This window comes from Bidens hawaiensis, unplaced genomic scaffold (genome assembly GCF_021521415.1).
Source record: "Bidens hawaiensis isolate Kalapana, Puna unplaced genomic scaffold, B.hawaiensis_p1.1 tig00021047_1, whole genome shotgun sequence".
Taxonomy (NCBI): Eukaryota; Viridiplantae; Streptophyta; class Magnoliopsida; order Asterales; family Asteraceae; genus Bidens; species Bidens hawaiensis.
The window spans coordinates 284,376-303,242 of NW_027493261.1; the positions used below are offsets into that span (position 1 = coordinate 284,376).

Genomic DNA, 18,867 nt, shown 5'->3' on the forward strand with positions numbered 1-18,867 from the left:
AGTCGATATTTAAAAAAAATAAAGACTTAATAAAACTATTCAAATTAAAGAGTATAAAATATTCTATATATGACGTAATTTTTTTAATAAATAATGTCGTATAAAAAGTCGAGTCACACGGGGTTAAAAAAGTTAGAAAAACTTTGAAAAAGAAAATCAATTATAGGCAGTTCCAATTTTACCCCCAGACCCAATCCATTCTGTCAAAATTAAAACTTGTATGCTTAAAAATTGCTTTCTTTAATCTCAGCCATTTTAACAGCCCTCTGTATTTATTCATTCATTTTCCTATATGCATGTATAAAAGTCAGTGACAAAATACAAATAAAATAGTAAAATACATTATACATAAATTGATAAATTTAATTACAAATATTATTAAATGAACACACTTCATAATCAAATTAAATTTGAAAAAAAAAACAAAAATAAATGTACGAATACAACAAATATAGCCGCTGCTACTATCGCCTCCACCGCCCATCGACGCTATCCCTCAAAAAAATATACCATGTGAATCCATTTTAACACTTTCTCTACTAAACGACCTTTTTTTACCCGAACCCATTTTTTACCTCAAAACGATACTTTTTTACACCAAAACGACTTGTAACAAAAACGTGTAGAATCAATCAGTAGAGTCTGATTTCTTTAACACCATGTAACCAGATTCATCTTTATCAAACAACCTCTCGATTAACTCGTCCCAGCGGGTATGTTTCATGGACGACTCCCCACTGGATCCCTCCCCGTCCTCAGAATCTTGAAATGTACCATACTTAGATGGTAAAACCGCATGTGGGACTGCTAGTGTCACAGCCCGTTGCAGTGCAGCAGCATACTCTTCACCGTGTTCTTTGGCTAACGTTTGTTGTCTTTCCATTTTCTGTTTTGCGGGTATTTCCATTATTGGATCTTTTTCCAACATCAACTGTCACACACGAATATTGAATCATGATGATTTAGATTCAACTGATAGCCGAATGATAAAAGGTCAGAAACAGATATGGGATACTTACATCCAAAGCCCGTTTGGCTTCCCGTTCAATCCAAATAATGGCATGGTCGGAAGTAGCATTGCAAGAAAGAACCACGTGCTCAAATCTCCCGTCTACAGGGACAGCTGTCTTTACAACAGGTGGAAATCTACCACATCTGCAAACATAATGTTTTACAACAAGCTTGGTTTTAAAAGCGGAGCCTCAGGAGAACACGTTAGGGGCTTAAGAAGGCGCCCCGTATACTTCCTTGAATTTTGTTAAATAAATATATTGCGTTATTCGAATAAGGGTTTATTTTTGTTTAGCTCACAGGCCCGAGTTAGGTTTCCTCTCCAATCTAATTACACGATTCAGTTGAAATGTAGTTTAGCCACTTTTACAGTCTTAAAAAGCGTGTGACGCACTGATGTGATTTAATCTCAGAAGCCAATGTGCGAAGCGAGCGCATCACGTATGCAAGGCGTTTGTTATTAAAACAATACTAAAATATTTATTTATAGAAAATATATTAACTTGTAACTTTTAGACACTAATATATAAAATAATCTCATTTCTCTGGTGAGATTTAAAACTCAAACCCATTGCAATCGACAGTCTAATTTGTTCAACTACCAGTTAACTGCATAAGGCGTTATATCTGATTGCATCACGCATCAGACCGCATCACATAATCATCATGTTATGTGTGTAATGCGTTCTGATGCACACATTTACTTTTGACTAAAAATTGGTCAAAATTAGAGTCTGTAAAAGAGTTTTGTATGTAAGAAAAAAAATAAAGGGACGAAGAAATTATTTACTTTGATAAAAAAAGTTGTATGTCAAACAGATGAAAGGGACGATTAGAACATCACAAACTGAAACATATTGGGTAATAAATTGGTTCTTGTAAAAGAGACTGGAAATCTGGAATAATAATATAGGGTTAAGTTAAAATAAAGGGAGACAAAAATTAGAAGTGTGAGAAGGATTTTTGACCACACAAAAAACCCCCTAAAAATAAATACAAAAAAAATAACAAAAAAATTATAACTCAAAATATAAATAAAAAACGAAAAAAATTAAAAAAACTAAAATGTTTCCGCCATCATTCCTGTTCAAAATAAAAAAATAAAAAAAATACAAAATAATTAAAAAAAAATGACGAAAAGACACAATGCTGAGATCAAAGACACGGTCACGAAAATGAACAAAAGACACAATTATAAAAAAAAACACAATAGATCGCAATATATAACACAATGCCAAACAGAATATAGCACAATGTTAAGTAATATAACACAATATCAAGAAAAAAAAAAGACAAATTGTCAAGGAAAAAAGACACAATCAATTACGAAAATAAACACAAAACACAATAATAAACAAAAAGAGACAACGAATTTTTTCACTCACCATTTGTGTCTTTTTTTTAGAACAAGACGGTGGAAATATTGTTGTGTTTCTACTTTTTTTCGTTTTTTAATTAAATTTTGAGTTATGTTTTTTTTATTATTTTTATTGTTCTTGAGGGTTTTTTTTGTGTGGCTACAAATCCTTCTCATCCTTCTCATTTTTGTTCCCCTTTGTAGAATAACTTGACCCTAATAATATATAATGAACTCTGATTACAATGGAGGGGAACCCTCAATATATAGGAAACAAACCAGAAACCTAGACAAACCTATAACAGGCCCGCGGGCTAAAGACAAAGAAATCCTAATAATAAACTAGTGATAATAAGCCCGAATTAAAATTAACAGCTCACAAAATCATCTAAAACTTGAAGCTGAAAAATGGTATAAGTAGCAATATTACCTGAAAGGTTTTCTCTCTACAATGTGATAAAGGCGACCAGGTGCATAAAGCCTCCTTGGATCTTTAATCTTTCTCTCATCAGATGTGAATGTGTCTGTTATGCATTTAAAGCACAACAAGCATGGCAAACTGTTTAAACAGTATACCACAATCACTATTAAAAACCGGTAACAAATACTTAAATACCATGAAATATTACCAGAAAACCGATTTGAAAACGTCTTCCAAAGGTGTAGCTGTCCGAGGCAAGAAATCATCCTGCTTTAATAAACATAATAATTAAATTATTAAAACCTAATAAACCAAAATCATATCTTTCTTAAACCATTGGAAACAAGACAACTTGCCTGAAGAACAACAGAGTTAATAACATCCGCATACTTCACAGCCAAATTCAACGACATGCACCGTGCAGGTGCAATAGCATAACAACGAACGCGTTTTCTATCAATATTCCCCAACTTATCCCGGTTCTGCACCACCACAATTGCCATCAAAGCCGCCACACCGGACCCGAGTGAGTGACCAGTAAACGTCAAAGTATAACGAGGATAATCTTCCAACAACTTCTTCAACGTGTCGGATTCCGCAATTAACACAATTTCAGCAGCTTTCAACAACCCGTTATGCACATACCCGCCTTCAAATTTCCTTTGACCCAACTTATTATCCAACAAAACCGCATAATCTTTCTGGTTCGCTAAATTAAGACCTCTAATAGCAAGAACTATATCAGCATGATCATGATCAAGGTACAACAAGTACGGTGGGGCCCGACGATGAGTATCATCATAAGTTCTTTTACATACCAACCAATCCGGATTAATCCCGTATCCACCCGGAGGCTCCCAAAGAGGGCATCTAAGATCATCTTCATATACCGCAAGTATGTACCTGCAAAGCCTCGGGACCGGCTCGAATTCCTCAGCTGTCGCAACACCCCACATCTCGCTGTCGTGGCCCGCAGAATAAAGACATCGTTTCCACGCCCACCGAGCACATCCGATGCAGTACACGCATTCAAGCAAAGGGATGCCACATAAGATTGACATTACAAGTTTATAAATGCAAGAATGTTAATATATGATCAATAACTATTGACAAACATCAGTGAGTACAAATCATTCATGTAAAACAGTAAATCAATGTCAACCATGAGTTTTCGAGTATCTGAGGCGTTTCGTCGAACGGGTGGTGCGCATATGCAAAATATTATAAACCCGAGTTATCGAGTCTCAGAGGCATTTCGTCGAACAAGTTGAGTGCAAAATACTCTAAACATAAGTTATAGAGTTGTTATAGAGTTATAAAGTCTATGAGGCATTTGATCGAACAGGTGGTGTGCATAATATTACAAACATGGGCTTTGAGTCTGTGAGGCATTTGATCGAACAGGTGGAGTGCAAGGTCAACTGGGTATCCCCAAAAGTTGAAAACTTGGGGTTGTTAGTGGAATTGAATGATATACAGATGACAGATGCAAATCTTGAAGCAGAATAAAGAACCTAAGGCATGTGATTCAACTAAAAGGGTATTTGGAATAACTTTATGAATCAAATCCGTAGGTTCCAGCAGCTGCTGCTGGATGGGTTGCTGATTGAAAGAATGACTGGTGGTGAATGATGGTTTGTTTGTTCAAGAAACAAGATTATTATACAATTTACATTTACTTTCGTCAACGTGGCACCTAACAGGCTACCGGCCATTATTGATTATTGTGGGTTTCTCTTTCAGTCTTTGTCGTTTTGAAGACAGTGCCAATTTCATTTCATTTTATTTATAAGACCATGTGTTATGGGTAGGATATCGATTAAGCGAGACTAATCGGTTTTGATTTTTATGTGTAATTTTCAGTTTTGTGTATAGATATATATATTTGGCCGGAATCTCATTGTAAACCTCTTAATTTAGCCGGAATCTCGTTGAAAACCCCTGATTTTGGCCGGAATGTTACAAGGCAAAGTCCGATTAATTACGATTTTGGCCAGATTTGACCATTGATCAATCAATTAACCGACTGGCTCAAAATTAATTAGTAGGGTAGGGACTAGCGATTAATCGAGAATTAAACGGCGGCTAGTCTGGATTTTTGCAACAATGGGTATTGCTAATCTCATACCAATACCCTGATGTAAAATTAAGTCCTATACCCGGCCCATTACCCGTTGGGTATTGAGTATACCCGTTAGTTTCTTAAAAAAATACCACCAATTTTGCAAAACCCTGAAAAGTTGACTAGACGTCACGTGACGCAAAACGACACTACTAAGCATGGTCTAAACAAGTTTGTTTCTAAAAATTATATCGATTCAATTATAACAAACACAATGGGTGTGGGGTGGGTTCGGGTGCATCGCGACAAGTATTCCAAGAGCACCGCCGCCGCCGCCCTCCTTATTTTGTTTCCGGGTTTGTTTGACGGGAGCAAATGTAATGGAACGCCGGTGGTAGCGAGTTCCGACAGTTCAAGGAAAACCGATGAGTTGTCGACCGGTAATTGGTTTCGTGATGGGTGGTTGCGGGTTGCACCCCAACCTCCCTAAGTACCTAAGACTACATAAAAGGAGGTTCTATTAAGTGTAGTTAAGTGAGTTATAACATCACCACATCATATACTTATAATAAAAATGATACCATAATATTAGCATAGATGTGATGCGAAAATTATAAAAGTCCATAGCATTTATCCACCAATTTCACAAATTTTTATCTACGACCATGTTTTTTGAGAGGTGCAAGTCTATCATATCATACTTGATCCGCTCATCTCTTTTCAACTCGTGTCTGCCTTTGCCTTTCCTCCGCTCCAATAAACCCATTGTAGAGATAGGGGTTGTATCTGTTTGTTTTTTACATGTCAATCATCCCAGTCTATTGTCTTTTATCTTATTGGTAAGGTGGTTGTTGGGCCACCAATTTAATATATATAATTTATAGTCTCGATTCTGAATTTGTATTCTATAATTTTAAATTTTAACGTGTATTTGTGGTTAGATCATTTCACACACGTTTAAGATAAAATATTAACCATTTAACATTCAAACTTGTAACGGTTTAACAAACTATTTGTCTGAATGTGTAATTGTCGAAATTTAATGACTAAACCCGCAACATGACCATGTCGTGATACCACATGAACCATCAATTTGATGTTTAACTAATTTTTAAAGACGATGTGACCATACACGACTCCCTTTCATGCTCTTGCAACCATGATATAAAAAATAAATATAAATAAAAGATAAGAAGAAAAATAAAAATTCCCTTTCTTAATGTTTCTTGCCAAATGTTCATTTATAGAAGTGTTATAGAAGACTAACCATCAAGGTTTTCATTTATATGCTTTAACCACATGTTTAGGTAGGAACATTTTCATTAATGTTTAACATTTAGTTTTATAAACGGCATAAATTTAAAAGTTTGATGCCCATTTTAATAGTTGACAGTCTTTTCAAACTTTTGTGATACTTTAATTGTGTCTTACATATATAATTATTTATGTGGTGTTTCCTAAAGATTTTTTATTTAAACGTTTGGATTTTTTGTATGACTCATAAAAAACATGTGAGTCGGGTCAAGTTGTGTAAAAACGAGAAAAAAAATGGGTCTAACAAATTCCAGCAAAACGGTTTGGTCACAGCGGACTAATTATGTATGTTCGTTTTTATTGTGATTTCAATAAATATCAAGATACATAAGTAGGTTAATCATTTTAAAAAAAAATCACAAAATAAATTTAAACTAAGAACTATTAATGTGTCATCCTCTTGGTCGATATGGTACTAGTAAAAGGTGATGTTAGGGTGACAACAATTAGGCTATTCGTAATGGGCGATATTGAGGGGCGATTTCTATGGTGAACTCCCCCCCAGGCTACAAATGGGCGATTTTTTTTGTGTGAGGGAGGAGGTGGGGCGAGAAATCGTTGTCACCTTCCATTCCTTTTCTTTTATTATTATTCTATGCAAATGTGTGTGATATATATATATAGGGGCTACAACACCACTAAACCTTTAAAACAAAAACCCATATTTTGCTGATTGGGCGTCACATGACACAAAAAGACTCATTTTGTAACCCCTCCACTACACATAACAACTCCACTACACATAACAAGTTTGATATTATTTCTCTTACTATAACTATTTAAAATACTTAATAAGTAGTATACATATGTATCTAGGTAGGTATGCTTATATCAAGTATAAAAAACACATGTTGAATTAACAATACAATCATAAAAATGTATATAAGATAAAATTATATCAAATTTAACAAATGATCAAATGTTAAAAAAAATTGTGGCTTAAGACATTCTCTGTAATGATGTCAAACTAACCACCGGCATTCATAGACTTGTTTGGGGGCTTAGATGACGGTACACTATTTTCGGTTAGAGAATTTTCGGCTGGAATAATCTTGTACCAAAAAAAGTTGGAGTTTTAGAGTGAAGAGCGGAAATGGAAAGAATTCGGTCACTTTTGCCTCTAGCAAAAAGAAGTATCGAGGTGAGTTCGATTATATGTCCCACTTGCGAAGAGGAGATGGAAACGGTTGAACACATCTTCGTCTCATGCCAATTTGTACAATCGGTATGGAGTGTCATTACCACTTGGTGTAAAGTTCCGGCCACTTACGCATTCTAGACTAGGGAATTTTTGTAGCTACATAAGTTCTCGTCTTTTCTTAATAAAAAGGCGAAAGCATTGCACGTGATTTGTTTATCAGCAATTTGGAGGGCAAGAAATGCGCTAGTGTTCGACAGCAAACCGGTAAATTTGTGCAATTTAATTGGCGAAATAAAAGAGTTAAGCTAGTTATAGGTGCGAAATAGATCTAAACGGATAAATTTATTATGGAATAAATGGTGTGTACTTTCATCTCTAGGATCTTGCTAGGGGTGACTTATAAAAGGTATATAAATAAACGACTTTTGTTGTTCGTTAAAATAAAAAAGGCATTATTATTATTACTATTACCAAATTTAATAAGAATTGAATTATACATATTAACTAAAATATTGTAGTTAAAATTTTACTATGCACAAATCGGATTTTCGACTTAAAAATAGTGCGGGGTGATACTAGGCCGAGCTACGTCAAAGAACGTAAGTTCCGGTTTTCAGTCAAATCAGCAAGGATTCCATTCCAACAGGGTTTCTAGGAGCCAAAGATTGGATTTGGTCAGCTTGAAACTAGATTTTAACTGGTCTAGTTCGGCTTTGAGTGTATGATCCGTTATAGACCACTTTCAACCCAACAAATCAAATTGGGTTCATTTTTTTTCTCTCTCTACTAGGGATGCAAACAAGTGAGCAAGCCAGAGCTCAACTATGCTCATTTAACTCACACACAGCACAAGCTCATATTTTTTCAAGCTTTATTTTTAAAGCTTAAGCTTGGCTCATGACCATGTTAGTTTTAGGCTCGTGCCCAATTAACTTAGTGAAGTCAGGCTCGTGCTTGTTTATTAAACTAGCTTATTTTTAGTCTCAGGCTCATTTTAGTTGAGTTTTTTCACGAGCTGATTTCAGGTAGTTAGGCCTGTTTGGAGTGTTGGACCCTATTGGTAGAGGCGCACAAATCGAGTTTTTCAAATACCTGGTTCCGGGTACGGAACAGTGGTCGTGTATGACCGGGTATTGAAAAATCGGGTATTGGAAATACCCGGGTCGGGTTCGGGTCCTGGTATTGTCTATAAAAACCATACCCTATGCATCGGGTTCGGGTCGGGTATAGAACCGAGTATTCTAAAACTGGGTATTTAAATACCATATCCCCGGGTATTGAAAAATAACATATTTTCGGGTATTGAAAAATAACATATTTTCGGGTTTTTTTTCGTGTTTTTTATCCGGGTGTACAAATTGGGCTTTTAAGAGGTTGCACTTTTAGGGGTATTCTTTTGGGTCCTTTTCAACTATTTTTCGGGTATAGGTCGGGTATTGATAAACCGGGTTTCGGGTATTGGAAAAACCCGGTTCCATCCAGTTCCGGGTATGGAACTAGTTCCTTTTTTGGGATATTACCGGCTACAAATCGGGCCAGGTTCCTGGTAGGGTCGGATACATGTTCGGGTATTAAAAACCTGGGTATAAAAAACGGGTTCTGTGTTTTTTCATCGTGTCGATTCCGGGATCGGGTTTTTATTCACCTCTAATCTCTACCTTTAGTCCTTTACTGGACTTTATATTTAAGTAAATGAGACGAGCTGGGTAGCCCATTAGTGAACCCATTGAAAACCCAGTTATCATTAACCGATCCTCACTATAAAACAGAGCCCAAACCTAAATCTAAACCCTAATCAATCATCTTCTTTCCGTTCACCGTCCGCCGATCCAGACTTGAGCAGAGGTATTCTTCATTTTGATAATAATAATAATAATAATAATAATAATAATAATTTACATAGTCTAGTTGTAGCGTGTGTACTTTGTACATTTGATAATCAGCTTATTATATTGTTTGCTAAAATCTGGAGTTGTAGATTGTGTATTTTGATTTTAATTGCTTTTGTTAATGTTATGTTTATTGTTTGATATTCACCATATTATATAAAATGCTATAGTTTAGAGTTTGAGCTAGGGGTGCAAACGAGTCGATCCGCGTTTAGAAAAACAATTCATGAGCCGAGCTCGAGCTTTAAAAAATAATAAAAAAAGAGCTCAAAATAAGCTGAGCTTGAGCTTTTAATAGTTTAAATTTTAAAGGAGCTGATTTGAGCCTAGGTTAGATCGGGGTTGTCTCGGTTTGTTTACGCCTTTAGTTGGAGCTTGTGTGTTTTAAGTTTGTTTACGCCTTTAGTTGGAGCTTGTGTGTTTTAAGTTTATAGACTTTTGCACATGTGATGAATTGTGTTTGACAATACTAGGTTTATGATATGAATTTGCTATGGTCTTAGAGTTGGAGATTGTATAGTTGTATAATTTTACAGGGCCGTCTCTGAGACTCGTTAATTTTTTTTGCAAAAATTTTGGGCGTTAAGTATAACGGTTTTTTGTTGAGTTTAAACAAATAAATTTTTAAGTGGGCTTACTTGGTTATGATTTGGGTTGTGCAAATTTTTTTAAAATGAAAATGGCTTAAGTAATTGAGTTTAAACATTAAAAAAATAAAAATACATCTTTTTGCATAAAATATATAATTTTTTTTAAATCTTTGGCTAGTGTCCATCCATCACCCTGCTCTCCTTCAAAGCTGGTGTGTTTTTATATTTGATTTTTGCCTTTTCTAGAAAGTTGATATTTAGACAGTCGCATATACGTGCTATGATTGATCTTTTGCAACCGTCTGAACTGTTATCAAAACTACACTTTTTCAACTGTAAACCCTTTTTTTACCGAAAGCATTTATGTATCTCAGATGTGCAGTATGTGAGTACACGTTTTAATTGGCATTTGAGGGTGTACTTTTGTTAGAATTAGCTTATGATCTAGGGGGTGTTTGGCCTAGCTTGTTTAACGAAGCTTATATCTTTTTAGTTTTTTTATAAAATAAGTTTAACTTGGTGTTTGGTTTATCTTTTTAAATGGTTTGTTTAGTAGTTTTTGTAGCAACTTATTGATCTAACAAGTTAAAAGAATGGTGGATTTAACAACTTTTAAGACACATAATTAACTTGTAGAATATAAGCTAATCCAAACACTTAAAAGTAGCTTATCAAATATTAGAAAATAAGCTATAAGCTACCTTAAAATATAAGCATAAGCATAAATATAAAAGCTAGACCAAACATCCCCCTAGTTTCTTAATGTGATTTCTATAGAAACCAAATTGATTAATTTTTTCCTTTGTGTGAGTTCTAAACCAAGCAGATAAAATCAAGTTGGTTAAATTGATTAAACATTGTATTTTTGTTTTAGCACTTTTAACTAATTAAGGTTTAGAAGCTCATAAACATAATGCTGTATATGTCGTAGGTGATGGCACCCAAGCAGCCTAACACAGGCCTTTTTGTTGGATTAAACAAGGGCCATATCGTGACCAAGAAGGAGTTGGCACCTCGCCCATCAGACAGAAAAGGCGTAAGTTTTATATTATTTTGTATGCTTTGTATTGGTGAAATAAGCTCAATAATACATGAATAAAAACATTAAAATTGTTTTTGTGTTTTATAGAAAACAAGCAAAAGGGTTCATTTCGTGAGGAACTTGATCCGGGAAGTAGCTGGATTCGCACCATACGAGAAGAGGATTACTGAGTTGTTGAAAGTTGGTAAGGACAAGAGGGCGTTGAAGGTGGCTAAGCGAAAGTTGGGTACACACAAGAGAGCTAAGAAGAAGAGAGAGGAGATGTCCAGTGTTCTTCGCAAGATGAGGTTTGTTTTCTTTATATTATTTACATTGTTTTGAACATGTCTTTACTTTAGTTCGATATCTGTTAAACTGTAATTTGTTTTTAACTTTGGTGAAATGATTTATAGGTCTGGTGGAGGTGCAGAAAAGAAGAAGTGAGGTCTGTGTTCTTTTTAAATTTTGGTGACATTTGTAGAACTCATGTTATCATGGATTGAAGTTAAGCTAGTTATAGTTTATTTTGGTTTCATGTATTTTGTAACCCTTATTTCTGAATTGGGATTCATGTATCTCTTTTGAAACAAGTTATCTTTTTTATATGAATTTTGCGTTGATTTTCGTTTCGTGCGACTTGGCTATGATCTTTTTTCGTTGTTCATATGTATTTGCAAATCTAAAATTACAATATGGCTTGTAGATGACAGGTATTTGCTTGCAAATTTTGGTTCACAAAAAAAGTCAAATGTACATGTCACGTTTAGACTTATTTATATAACGAAACGAATCAAGAAAGCGAGTATTGTAAAGTGTAATTCGGTTAATGGGTAAAACAATTATCAGAACATTATAACCATTTTATATTTGAAACACACAATTGGTTATTCCACAAATGCATACACTAAAAACTTTCTAAATTGATAAAACATAGCATTCTATGTGTAGATTTTAAAGGCAAAGATGTTCATATTATTTGAAATGTGGTACTAAACACAGTTTGTTGTTTATAATGAATTGAAAATTTTAAAATGTAGAGACATGAAGATTCATGTTAAATAGATCAACTCGAACAGGACCTATTTACTAGAAGGATGATATTAGCATCCAAAACCCGAGTACTTTCATGTCATGTTTTGGAGTCTGTCATGAAAAAATATAAGTCATTTCCTGATACTAAGATTTAACCTTTTAAATAAGGAATATTGGATTTTAATAATCCCTATTAAATGGTATTGGCCGATAATAATCCCTATTCATTTTATCGCCACTGGCGGTCCCAAATTCAAAAAAGTTGGCCCCAATGGTCCCCCGTTAAATATGATTTAACGCCGTTATAGTTTTTTCTTAATTTCAAACCAATGTTTTAGGGCTTTTGATTGTTTGAAAGATACGAGTCGATTGGTGTAAAACTTAGTTCGAAACAGTGCTTCAAAATGACGAAGCAATGCTTCAATTCGGGTGTTTGAAATTACAATAAACCAAAATCAAGTCGTTTGGATCATTGTTTGGAGCTAAGTTGTATATCATTGGACTCGTATCTTCCTTCCGATTAATAGCCCTAAAAAGTTAGTTTGAAATTCAGAAAAAAGTATAACGTCGTTAAGTCCTTTTTAACGGGGGACCATTGGGGGCCAACTTTTTTGAATTTCGGACCACTAGTGGCGATAAAATGAACAGGGATTACTATCGGCCAATACCATTCAATAGGGATTATTAAAATCCAATATTCCTTTAAATAATAGGTTAATATATTCATCTATTCAAAGTTTCAAACAAACATATTTGTCAACATGACACATGAACAAGATTCTTCACTATAAATGAAGAGTTAGCACTTAGCTTCAACTCTTAATGATATAGTTTATTTCATCAATTTTGTACCAACAGCAGGTACTCAATAATACAATTTTCAACCATCTCCAAACCCGTTACTAGTATTATTCAAACTCAAAACCGGGCAAGTCTAAAGCAGAGTATACAAAATTACAAAGAAAAAAAAAACAACCCCACTCATGTCTTAAACTTCTGAGACAGTTTCTCAACACCTTCCCTACAATCACCGACAACTCGCTTCACGCCATCTTTAACTGCCAAACTCATGCTGCCCATACTCTGCTGCAAATCTTGCATTGACCCGTTGACTTTCACCACAACGCCATCTTTGACCGAACCCGCATGGTTCACGGTTTTTGAAACCAGTTCTTTCAGTTGAGATATAAAAAGGAGTACCTTTTCTATCACCAAATTAATAATCTGTTTTGATTTTCCGGTGACATTGGCTGCCATTGACTTTAGTTGGTCAACAAGGGTTTCAGCTCGGGTCTCGGTTTCTTCAATTGAGAAGTTCTTCTGAGCATTGACCCATGTAGATTCTGTCATTGACTCATCTTGAAGATCTTTGTCGACTATTACCTTTATGCCCTTACTCTCCCATTGGCTTCTAGCATCTTCTAGAACCTTTGCTTGTTCTCTTGCTCTTTTCGCCTCATCTTCGGCCCATGATCTTTATAAAAAATCATAAAAAAACATCATGTCATTTATCAATAACAGATTATTTCTGTATAGACTTTAAATAGTGAAAAATGATTGAAAAAAAAACTATTTTTGTCCTCAAAATAACATGTTTTGTTTAATAAAATAATTTAGGAGCTTTTATGCACTGAAAATACACTTCGAATGATTTTCGACTCGTTTCCTTTTAACCTATTTTTTTTATTACCAATGAGCCTTAAGGCCTTAACTACAGCAAATATGTTAATAACATAAAACCAATATACTTTCTTACCTTTCACAAAAGTCCCTTAATTTATATTTGGTACACGTAAAAGTCACTAAACTAATTTCTGTAAAGTCCCTAAACTTATCTACACTGCACGTACTTTTGAATATAATTTTAAATAATGACTTATTAACTTTAAATTTGTCAAAATTTAAGTGAAATTCACAGTTCATAACAATTCGTTACGTAAAAAATTATTTAAAAGTATGTGCATTTTTTAAGGGTGACCATGCACATTTTGTCCAAAATTTCTGATTTTTTATCTAACTAGTGTGACAGATATAATTGAATTTATTTTTATAGTTAAATCGAATGGAGCATACCTGGCCATTGCTAAAGCTTTCCTCTCAACTTCTAGCTCATATTGTAACCGAATAATCTCTTGATTTTCAAATTCTGCATCTGCCCTAAGTTTATTTATTCTTTCTTTTTCATATTGTATTTCAACTTTATTACTCAAAATTCCCTGCAATTCTTCTTCGGTTTCACGCCTCAACTTTGAAAGCATTTCCATTTGTGAATCAACCGCCGCTCGTTCTTTCATTACTTTAACATTTTGTTCCTCTTGTTCGGCTTTTAACCGCTCCAACTCTTGTCTTGTTTCTTCCGTTAACTTTTGTAAAGCGGTTATTTTTTCGCGTTCTAGTAAAAGGTCGTTTTCATAATATTTGTTGATGTCCTTTTGGACTTGGTCAACAAGAGCAGTATGTGCAGCAACAGCCTTTTCAGCCATTGATTCGGCTTCAATGCGTGCAAGTTCTTCACTGACTATATCAGAAGATTCGCCTGTTGCAAGAGCAATTGCAGCTTGGGCCTTTGTCACAGGCTTATCGGGCTGGAATAGCCTCGTGTAACCTGTGGAATTACAAGATGAGTGAGTGAGTCAGGCAGGTTGGGTCAAGGGTACTGTTGATTACGGTCATTTCAGTAAAATCCAAAACGGGCAAGGTTGGATTGACTAGCAAAGAATTTTTGTTCATTTCTTACTTCTATAAGAGTAAATTACGATTTTAGTCAGTATGATATGGCAATAATAACCCTTTTACTCTATTAGTTTCAATTTGACTTGGTTACATTTTCTTCTTAATTAAGGCTATGTGTTAGTTTTTATTATTTTGAGTACATTACTCAAATAGTCCTCCGACTATTATATTATCTAGACACATAAAGTTGAGAAGAAAATGAAACCACAGCAACTGAAATTGCCAAATTGATATTAATGGACTAAAAAGGTTATTTGGCCAAACCACAGAAACTAAAACCATAATTTACTTTCTTTTATATATAATTTACATGATGACAAAACAATAATACTAGTTTACTACAATAGTAATCCAAATCTTTAAATGTAGATGATTGGTAGTATGCACAAAAATGCAGTTGAGATAAAACACAACCAGATGGACCTGGTCATAAGTAACTTATAAGTAAAGAGACCGAAACGAAAACTCACCAAAAGCAAGGCTTACTATTCCATTTTCTCCTGCTGATAAATCTGCAATGAGTGCGGGCCAAGCATCTGGATTGATCTTGTCAATGTCTATGAAACCAGAAAGTTGCTGAAGAATCTGCGTGTTGCTATATATTTTTAGCCTAAAAAGTTTATAATATAAAGGAAAGGAAAACTTAATTCATTTTCGAAGTCATATCACCGTTCTGTCAGCTACAGGAAGCAGTCTTTTTTCCAAGGACATTTTCCAGCTCACAAGATCCTGACGAGACAAAGGGCTGCATAAATGTGTTAAAAAATAAAAATTTGAGTTTATGAAAAAGGTCCAAGAAACGGAAAACGGTAATATAATTGTGAAAATTATGAAAGTAAGTACCTTTCGGGACAAAAAGGCAGAGAGCTATCATCTTGATTTGAAATATTCATGTCCCGTTGAGAGAGCTTACTGGCAATAAGTCCCGCTTCCGCCAACCCTAAATTTCCAAATATTTCATTAATTTATTATCATAAAATGATACAACTCTAATTTCTAAAAGTATTGTATTTACCTTGAATGGAAGAGAAATCAGGATCTTCAGGTGTAATATCATCAAATGCAAGTTCAGTAACATTCTCAATATACATTGCAGGGTACACTTTAGACAGAGTATTTCTATACATATTAAAAATATTAGCTTTAAATCTTTAATGCATATTTATGCAATCAAATAATGAAACAGTATTTACCTAGAAAGAGCACAGCTGGCAGAAACCAGCCATCGAGCATATTCACGGCGAGTACATAAATCACCGGGTTGAACATCACCTTCAATAACCTAACATCAACCATACTTGATTACATTATTATTAAATACTTCCATACTTGCATTAAGTTGGGATTATTACAATCCAATTTGCCTTAAAATTTTAATAAAATAAGAGTTAATTACACAGATGGTCACTGTGGTGGTTTGAGCAAAGTAAAAAGTTTGGGTACTAACTTTAAAATTACATGTTTGGGATTCGTGGTTTTAATTTTGTAACAAGTTTGGGTATTAACACCTTTTATGTTAAGTCTAAATAAGATGACCAAGATACCCTTGAACATTAAAGAACAAAAAATACCCTATCGTATATTATTCTTTTATGGATTTTACATAATCAGTCCCTTTTGTTATTTATTTATTTATTTATATTTAGTTTTGGGGTTTTTTAAGCCAAGGGGTCTTTTGGTCAATTTACCCAAATTTAACAGAAAAACTAACAGAAGTTAGTCTGAAACCCCAAGTTTGTTATGAAATCAGGACCACAAAACTCAAATTTGCAACTTTTAGAGCTTTGTACCAAAATGTGTGACTTTCACCAAAATATTATATGCCAAACGAACCTTTAATACTTGCAAAGCTGCCAATGCCTGCCCCTGAACTTGATCAACAACTGCAGGAACCAACACTTTCCCGGGGCCCACTTGCAGAGCTGGCGAAAGTACAGACGGAGCTGGAATGCTTGCAGAAGAAGATATCTTTCCAAGATCCACCGACTCAAAGATTGTTCCTTTAATACTATTATCAAAACTAATATCATCTTTTTCACTTTCAAATGTATAAGGTATCGACTCCCCTGTAAACACTTGTGTCTCTTTATTGTCAAAGTCTTCAACTTTAGAGCTAATTGGCTCCAAGATCACAGCCACCTGCTCACTCGGTGTATCAAGAACAGAAATCACGGGTGTTTCCGAGCTGAATTGATCTGACTCGTTTATCACAGTATCTGCCTCGTCAGAACCAGTATCAGGTTTTTTCAAGTTTTCCTCTGTGACTGAGGAATCTGTAACCTTGACATCTGTTGGCTCATCTTCTAGATTATTATTGCTTTGATCAATATTCTCAGCAACAAGATTGTTATCTACATTCTCACCCAATTCATCATCAGCATTGGGTTTGTGTAATTCAGGTAACTCTTCCTGTAACTCTTTTTGGACGGAAGCATTGTTAATCATGTCCCCGCCGTCTATGTTGGTACTATGGTCTTGGTCTTCAACATTATTATCATTATCAGTTCTAGTTTCATTTTCTTTTTCATTAGAAATATAGTTATCAGTTTTTGTCTCGGCTCCTTTGTCTTCAACACTATCGGTCTGGTCAACAGACGTCAATGACTCTTCTTGTTGTGTTGTCAAAGTTTCCATGTTCTTTTTCGGCCCTAAAAATCGTTTTAATTTAGACTGTTATAAAACTTGACTTGTTAATATAAAAAAGCTTAAATTTTTAATTACAGAAACAGTGTTCACATGTTATTACCAGATGCACGTCTATTTATAGATATAGTTGCAAATGTGAGTCCACCAACAAGCACAACTCCTGCTACTGCAGCTCCCACTATGCCTGTAAGTAAGCTACAAAAGCATTATTAATGAACAAGAATACCATATGCAGCAGCAAATGATCATAGAAACTGATCTCCTAATGCATGGCGTTGCATACTTTAATCCGTGTGTTTAAATTAAAATGTAAAGTGCATCACAAAATAAGATAGAATGTCATGCTTTGAGCACTGATTACTACTCATAGACACAACACTAAAACATAAGATGCAAACAACAAAGTCAATTATGTATCTCCAGCAGCAAAAGATCATAACAAAAGGTTACGCTTAATCACGAAATTCAAGATACTGTTGCAAATTTAATTCGAGTGATACACTTTGAATTAAACTGTAATCTGTGTCAATGTTGGCGGGAAGCTCATTTACGTTCGCTCGTTTAATAAATAAACGAACACGAAAAGAGGCCGCGCTCGTTCATTTATATTCTTGAACGTTCGGTAATGTGTTCATTTACATTCATTCGTTTATGTTTTTTATTTTCGTTTGTGTTCGTTCATCTAAAGGTATTTATCTACATTATATATTTTTATTTTATCCGTTTTAATTTAAAAAAATATGAAACTCTAGTAAGTATATCAAGTATGTTGGGATAATTAAGTTAAGTCCTTATCTATTTTTGCTGAATTCCGCGTAATGTTTTGTGATAACAAATGCAGATTTTGTCATAACATTAATATATTATCGTTTGTATTCATTTGTGTTCATTTCCTTAACGAACGAACATGAACAAAAAATCTCGTTCAATAGGTGTTTACGAACAGTTCATGAACAGGTTCATCTCCTAAAAATTTGCTAACAATAACAATAATAATAATAATAATAACAACAACAATAATAATAAGTGAATAATAACATCATCTCTAACCTCCAGACCACCCTTTCTTCTGCGGCGACTCACTCGAACCCTCGGAACCATTATCGCCTTCACCGGACCATCCCGAAAACGCCTGAACCGAACAATCAAAACTCCTCACTCGTCTACTCATACTCACATTATCAACAGAGCCTGAAAAGCAATGAATTTGATACTCCAGCTTGTGAACATGCATCCGTAAATAGACCGAAGGCGAGGGGTATTTCCGGAAATTGAAGCCGGATAATCGGAGCTGGTATGACGTTGGAGACCTGGTAGTAATCAAAGCACTCATGGTGCGTGTGTGTGTGTGTTTAATTTAATTGGAATTGGATTTAGGGTTTTGTGTGTGTGTGTGTTAGTTACAGTCACGGAGAAGAAGAAGATAGACCCACAAGGTCACTACTTGTTGCTGTCTATTTACTTATCGGAAAAGCATATATTAATTATTATTATTATTATATCCCACCTACTACTACTCGTGTATAAGTAAATCCTGATTACCTAAAATAGTGATGACGATTTGACTGATTATGTATTTATATGGACCGTTAGACACGTACACGACACGGTAATTATCGTATTGTTTTGTTTTAAATACGAACATGAACC

At 34.6% G+C, this 18,867-nt stretch overlaps 4 protein-coding genes and 1 long non-coding RNA gene across 5 annotated transcripts in view; 3 read left to right on the top strand and 2 right to left on the bottom strand.

The window, feature by feature from the left end:
• LOC143562706 (uncharacterized) overlaps positions 1-18,867 on the top strand; it is a 233,863-nt gene that overhangs the window by 132,577 nt on the left and 82,419 nt on the right. The window lies entirely within an intron of this gene.
• LOC143562700 (uncharacterized) lies at positions 194-4,544 on the bottom strand. The gene is made up of 5 exons (XM_077050437.1): positions 3,146-4,544; positions 2,998-3,056; positions 2,799-2,927; positions 1,020-1,155; positions 194-931 (listed from the first exon to the last, which is right to left on the bottom strand). The coding sequence occupies exons 1-5, from the start codon at positions 3,848-3,850 to the stop codon at positions 629-631; spliced, it is 1,332 nt and encodes a 443-aa protein (XP_076906552.1). The 5' UTR covers positions 3,851-4,544; the 3' UTR covers positions 194-628.
• Positions 1,569-2,928, top strand: LOC143562701 (uncharacterized). The gene is made up of 2 exons (XR_013140534.1): positions 1,569-1,688; positions 2,770-2,928. It is a non-coding gene; the product is annotated as an uncharacterized LOC143562701 (long non-coding RNA).
• Positions 9,110-11,415, top strand: LOC143562679 (large ribosomal subunit protein eL36y-like). Its single transcript, XM_077050421.1, has 4 exons — positions 9,110-9,151; positions 10,717-10,821; positions 10,915-11,114; positions 11,220-11,415. Exons 2-4 carry the CDS (start codon positions 10,720-10,722, stop codon positions 11,248-11,250), a joined length of 333 nt encoding a protein of 110 aa, XP_076906536.1. The 5' UTR covers positions 9,110-9,151; positions 10,717-10,719; the 3' UTR covers positions 11,251-11,415.
• LOC143562702 (uncharacterized) lies at positions 12,726-18,586 on the bottom strand. Its single transcript, XM_077050438.1, has 10 exons — positions 18,268-18,586; positions 17,318-17,401; positions 16,405-17,219; positions 15,765-15,853; positions 15,587-15,690; positions 15,415-15,511; positions 15,241-15,316; positions 15,042-15,156; positions 13,912-14,443; positions 12,726-13,312 (listed from the first exon to the last, which is right to left on the bottom strand). Exons 1-10 carry the CDS (start codon positions 18,548-18,550, stop codon positions 12,820-12,822), a joined length of 2,688 nt encoding a protein of 895 aa, XP_076906553.1. The 5' UTR covers positions 18,551-18,586; the 3' UTR covers positions 12,726-12,819.

Bases quoted from the DNA above. Each gene is read 5' to 3' on its own strand.
- LOC143562702 (XM_077050438.1), bottom strand. From the start codon at position 18,550: ATGAGTGCTTTGATTACTACCAGGTCTCCAACGTCATACCAGCTCCGA. The intron at 14,444-15,041 runs GTGAGTTTTCGT...GTAATTCCACAG, and splicing joins AATAGTAAGCCTTGCTTTTG to GTTACACGAGGCTATTCCAG. The intron at 13,313-13,911 runs GTATGCTCCATT...TTTTTTATAAAG, and splicing joins AAAGCTTTAGCAATGGCCAG to ATCATGGGCCGAAGATGAGG.
- LOC143562700 (XM_077050437.1), bottom strand. From the start codon at position 3,850: ATGTCAATCTTATGTGGCATCCCTTTGCTTGAATGCGTGTACTGCATC. The intron at 1,156-2,798 runs GTAATATTGCTA...TTATGTTTGCAG, and splicing joins GTAGAGAGAAAACCTTTCAG to ATGTGGTAGATTTCCACCTG. The intron at 932-1,019 runs GTAAGTATCCCA...CGTGTGTGACAG, and splicing joins AAGCCAAACGGGCTTTGGAT to TTGATGTTGGAAAAAGATCC.
- LOC143562679 (XM_077050421.1), top strand. From the start codon at position 10,720: ATGGCACCCAAGCAGCCTAACACAGGCCTTTTTGTTGGATTAAACAAG. The intron at 10,822-10,914 runs GTAAGTTTTATA...TGTGTTTTATAG, and splicing joins GCCCATCAGACAGAAAAGGC to AAAACAAGCAAAAGGGTTCA. The intron at 11,115-11,219 runs GTTTGTTTTCTT...AATGATTTATAG, and splicing joins AGTGTTCTTCGCAAGATGAG to GTCTGGTGGAGGTGCAGAAA.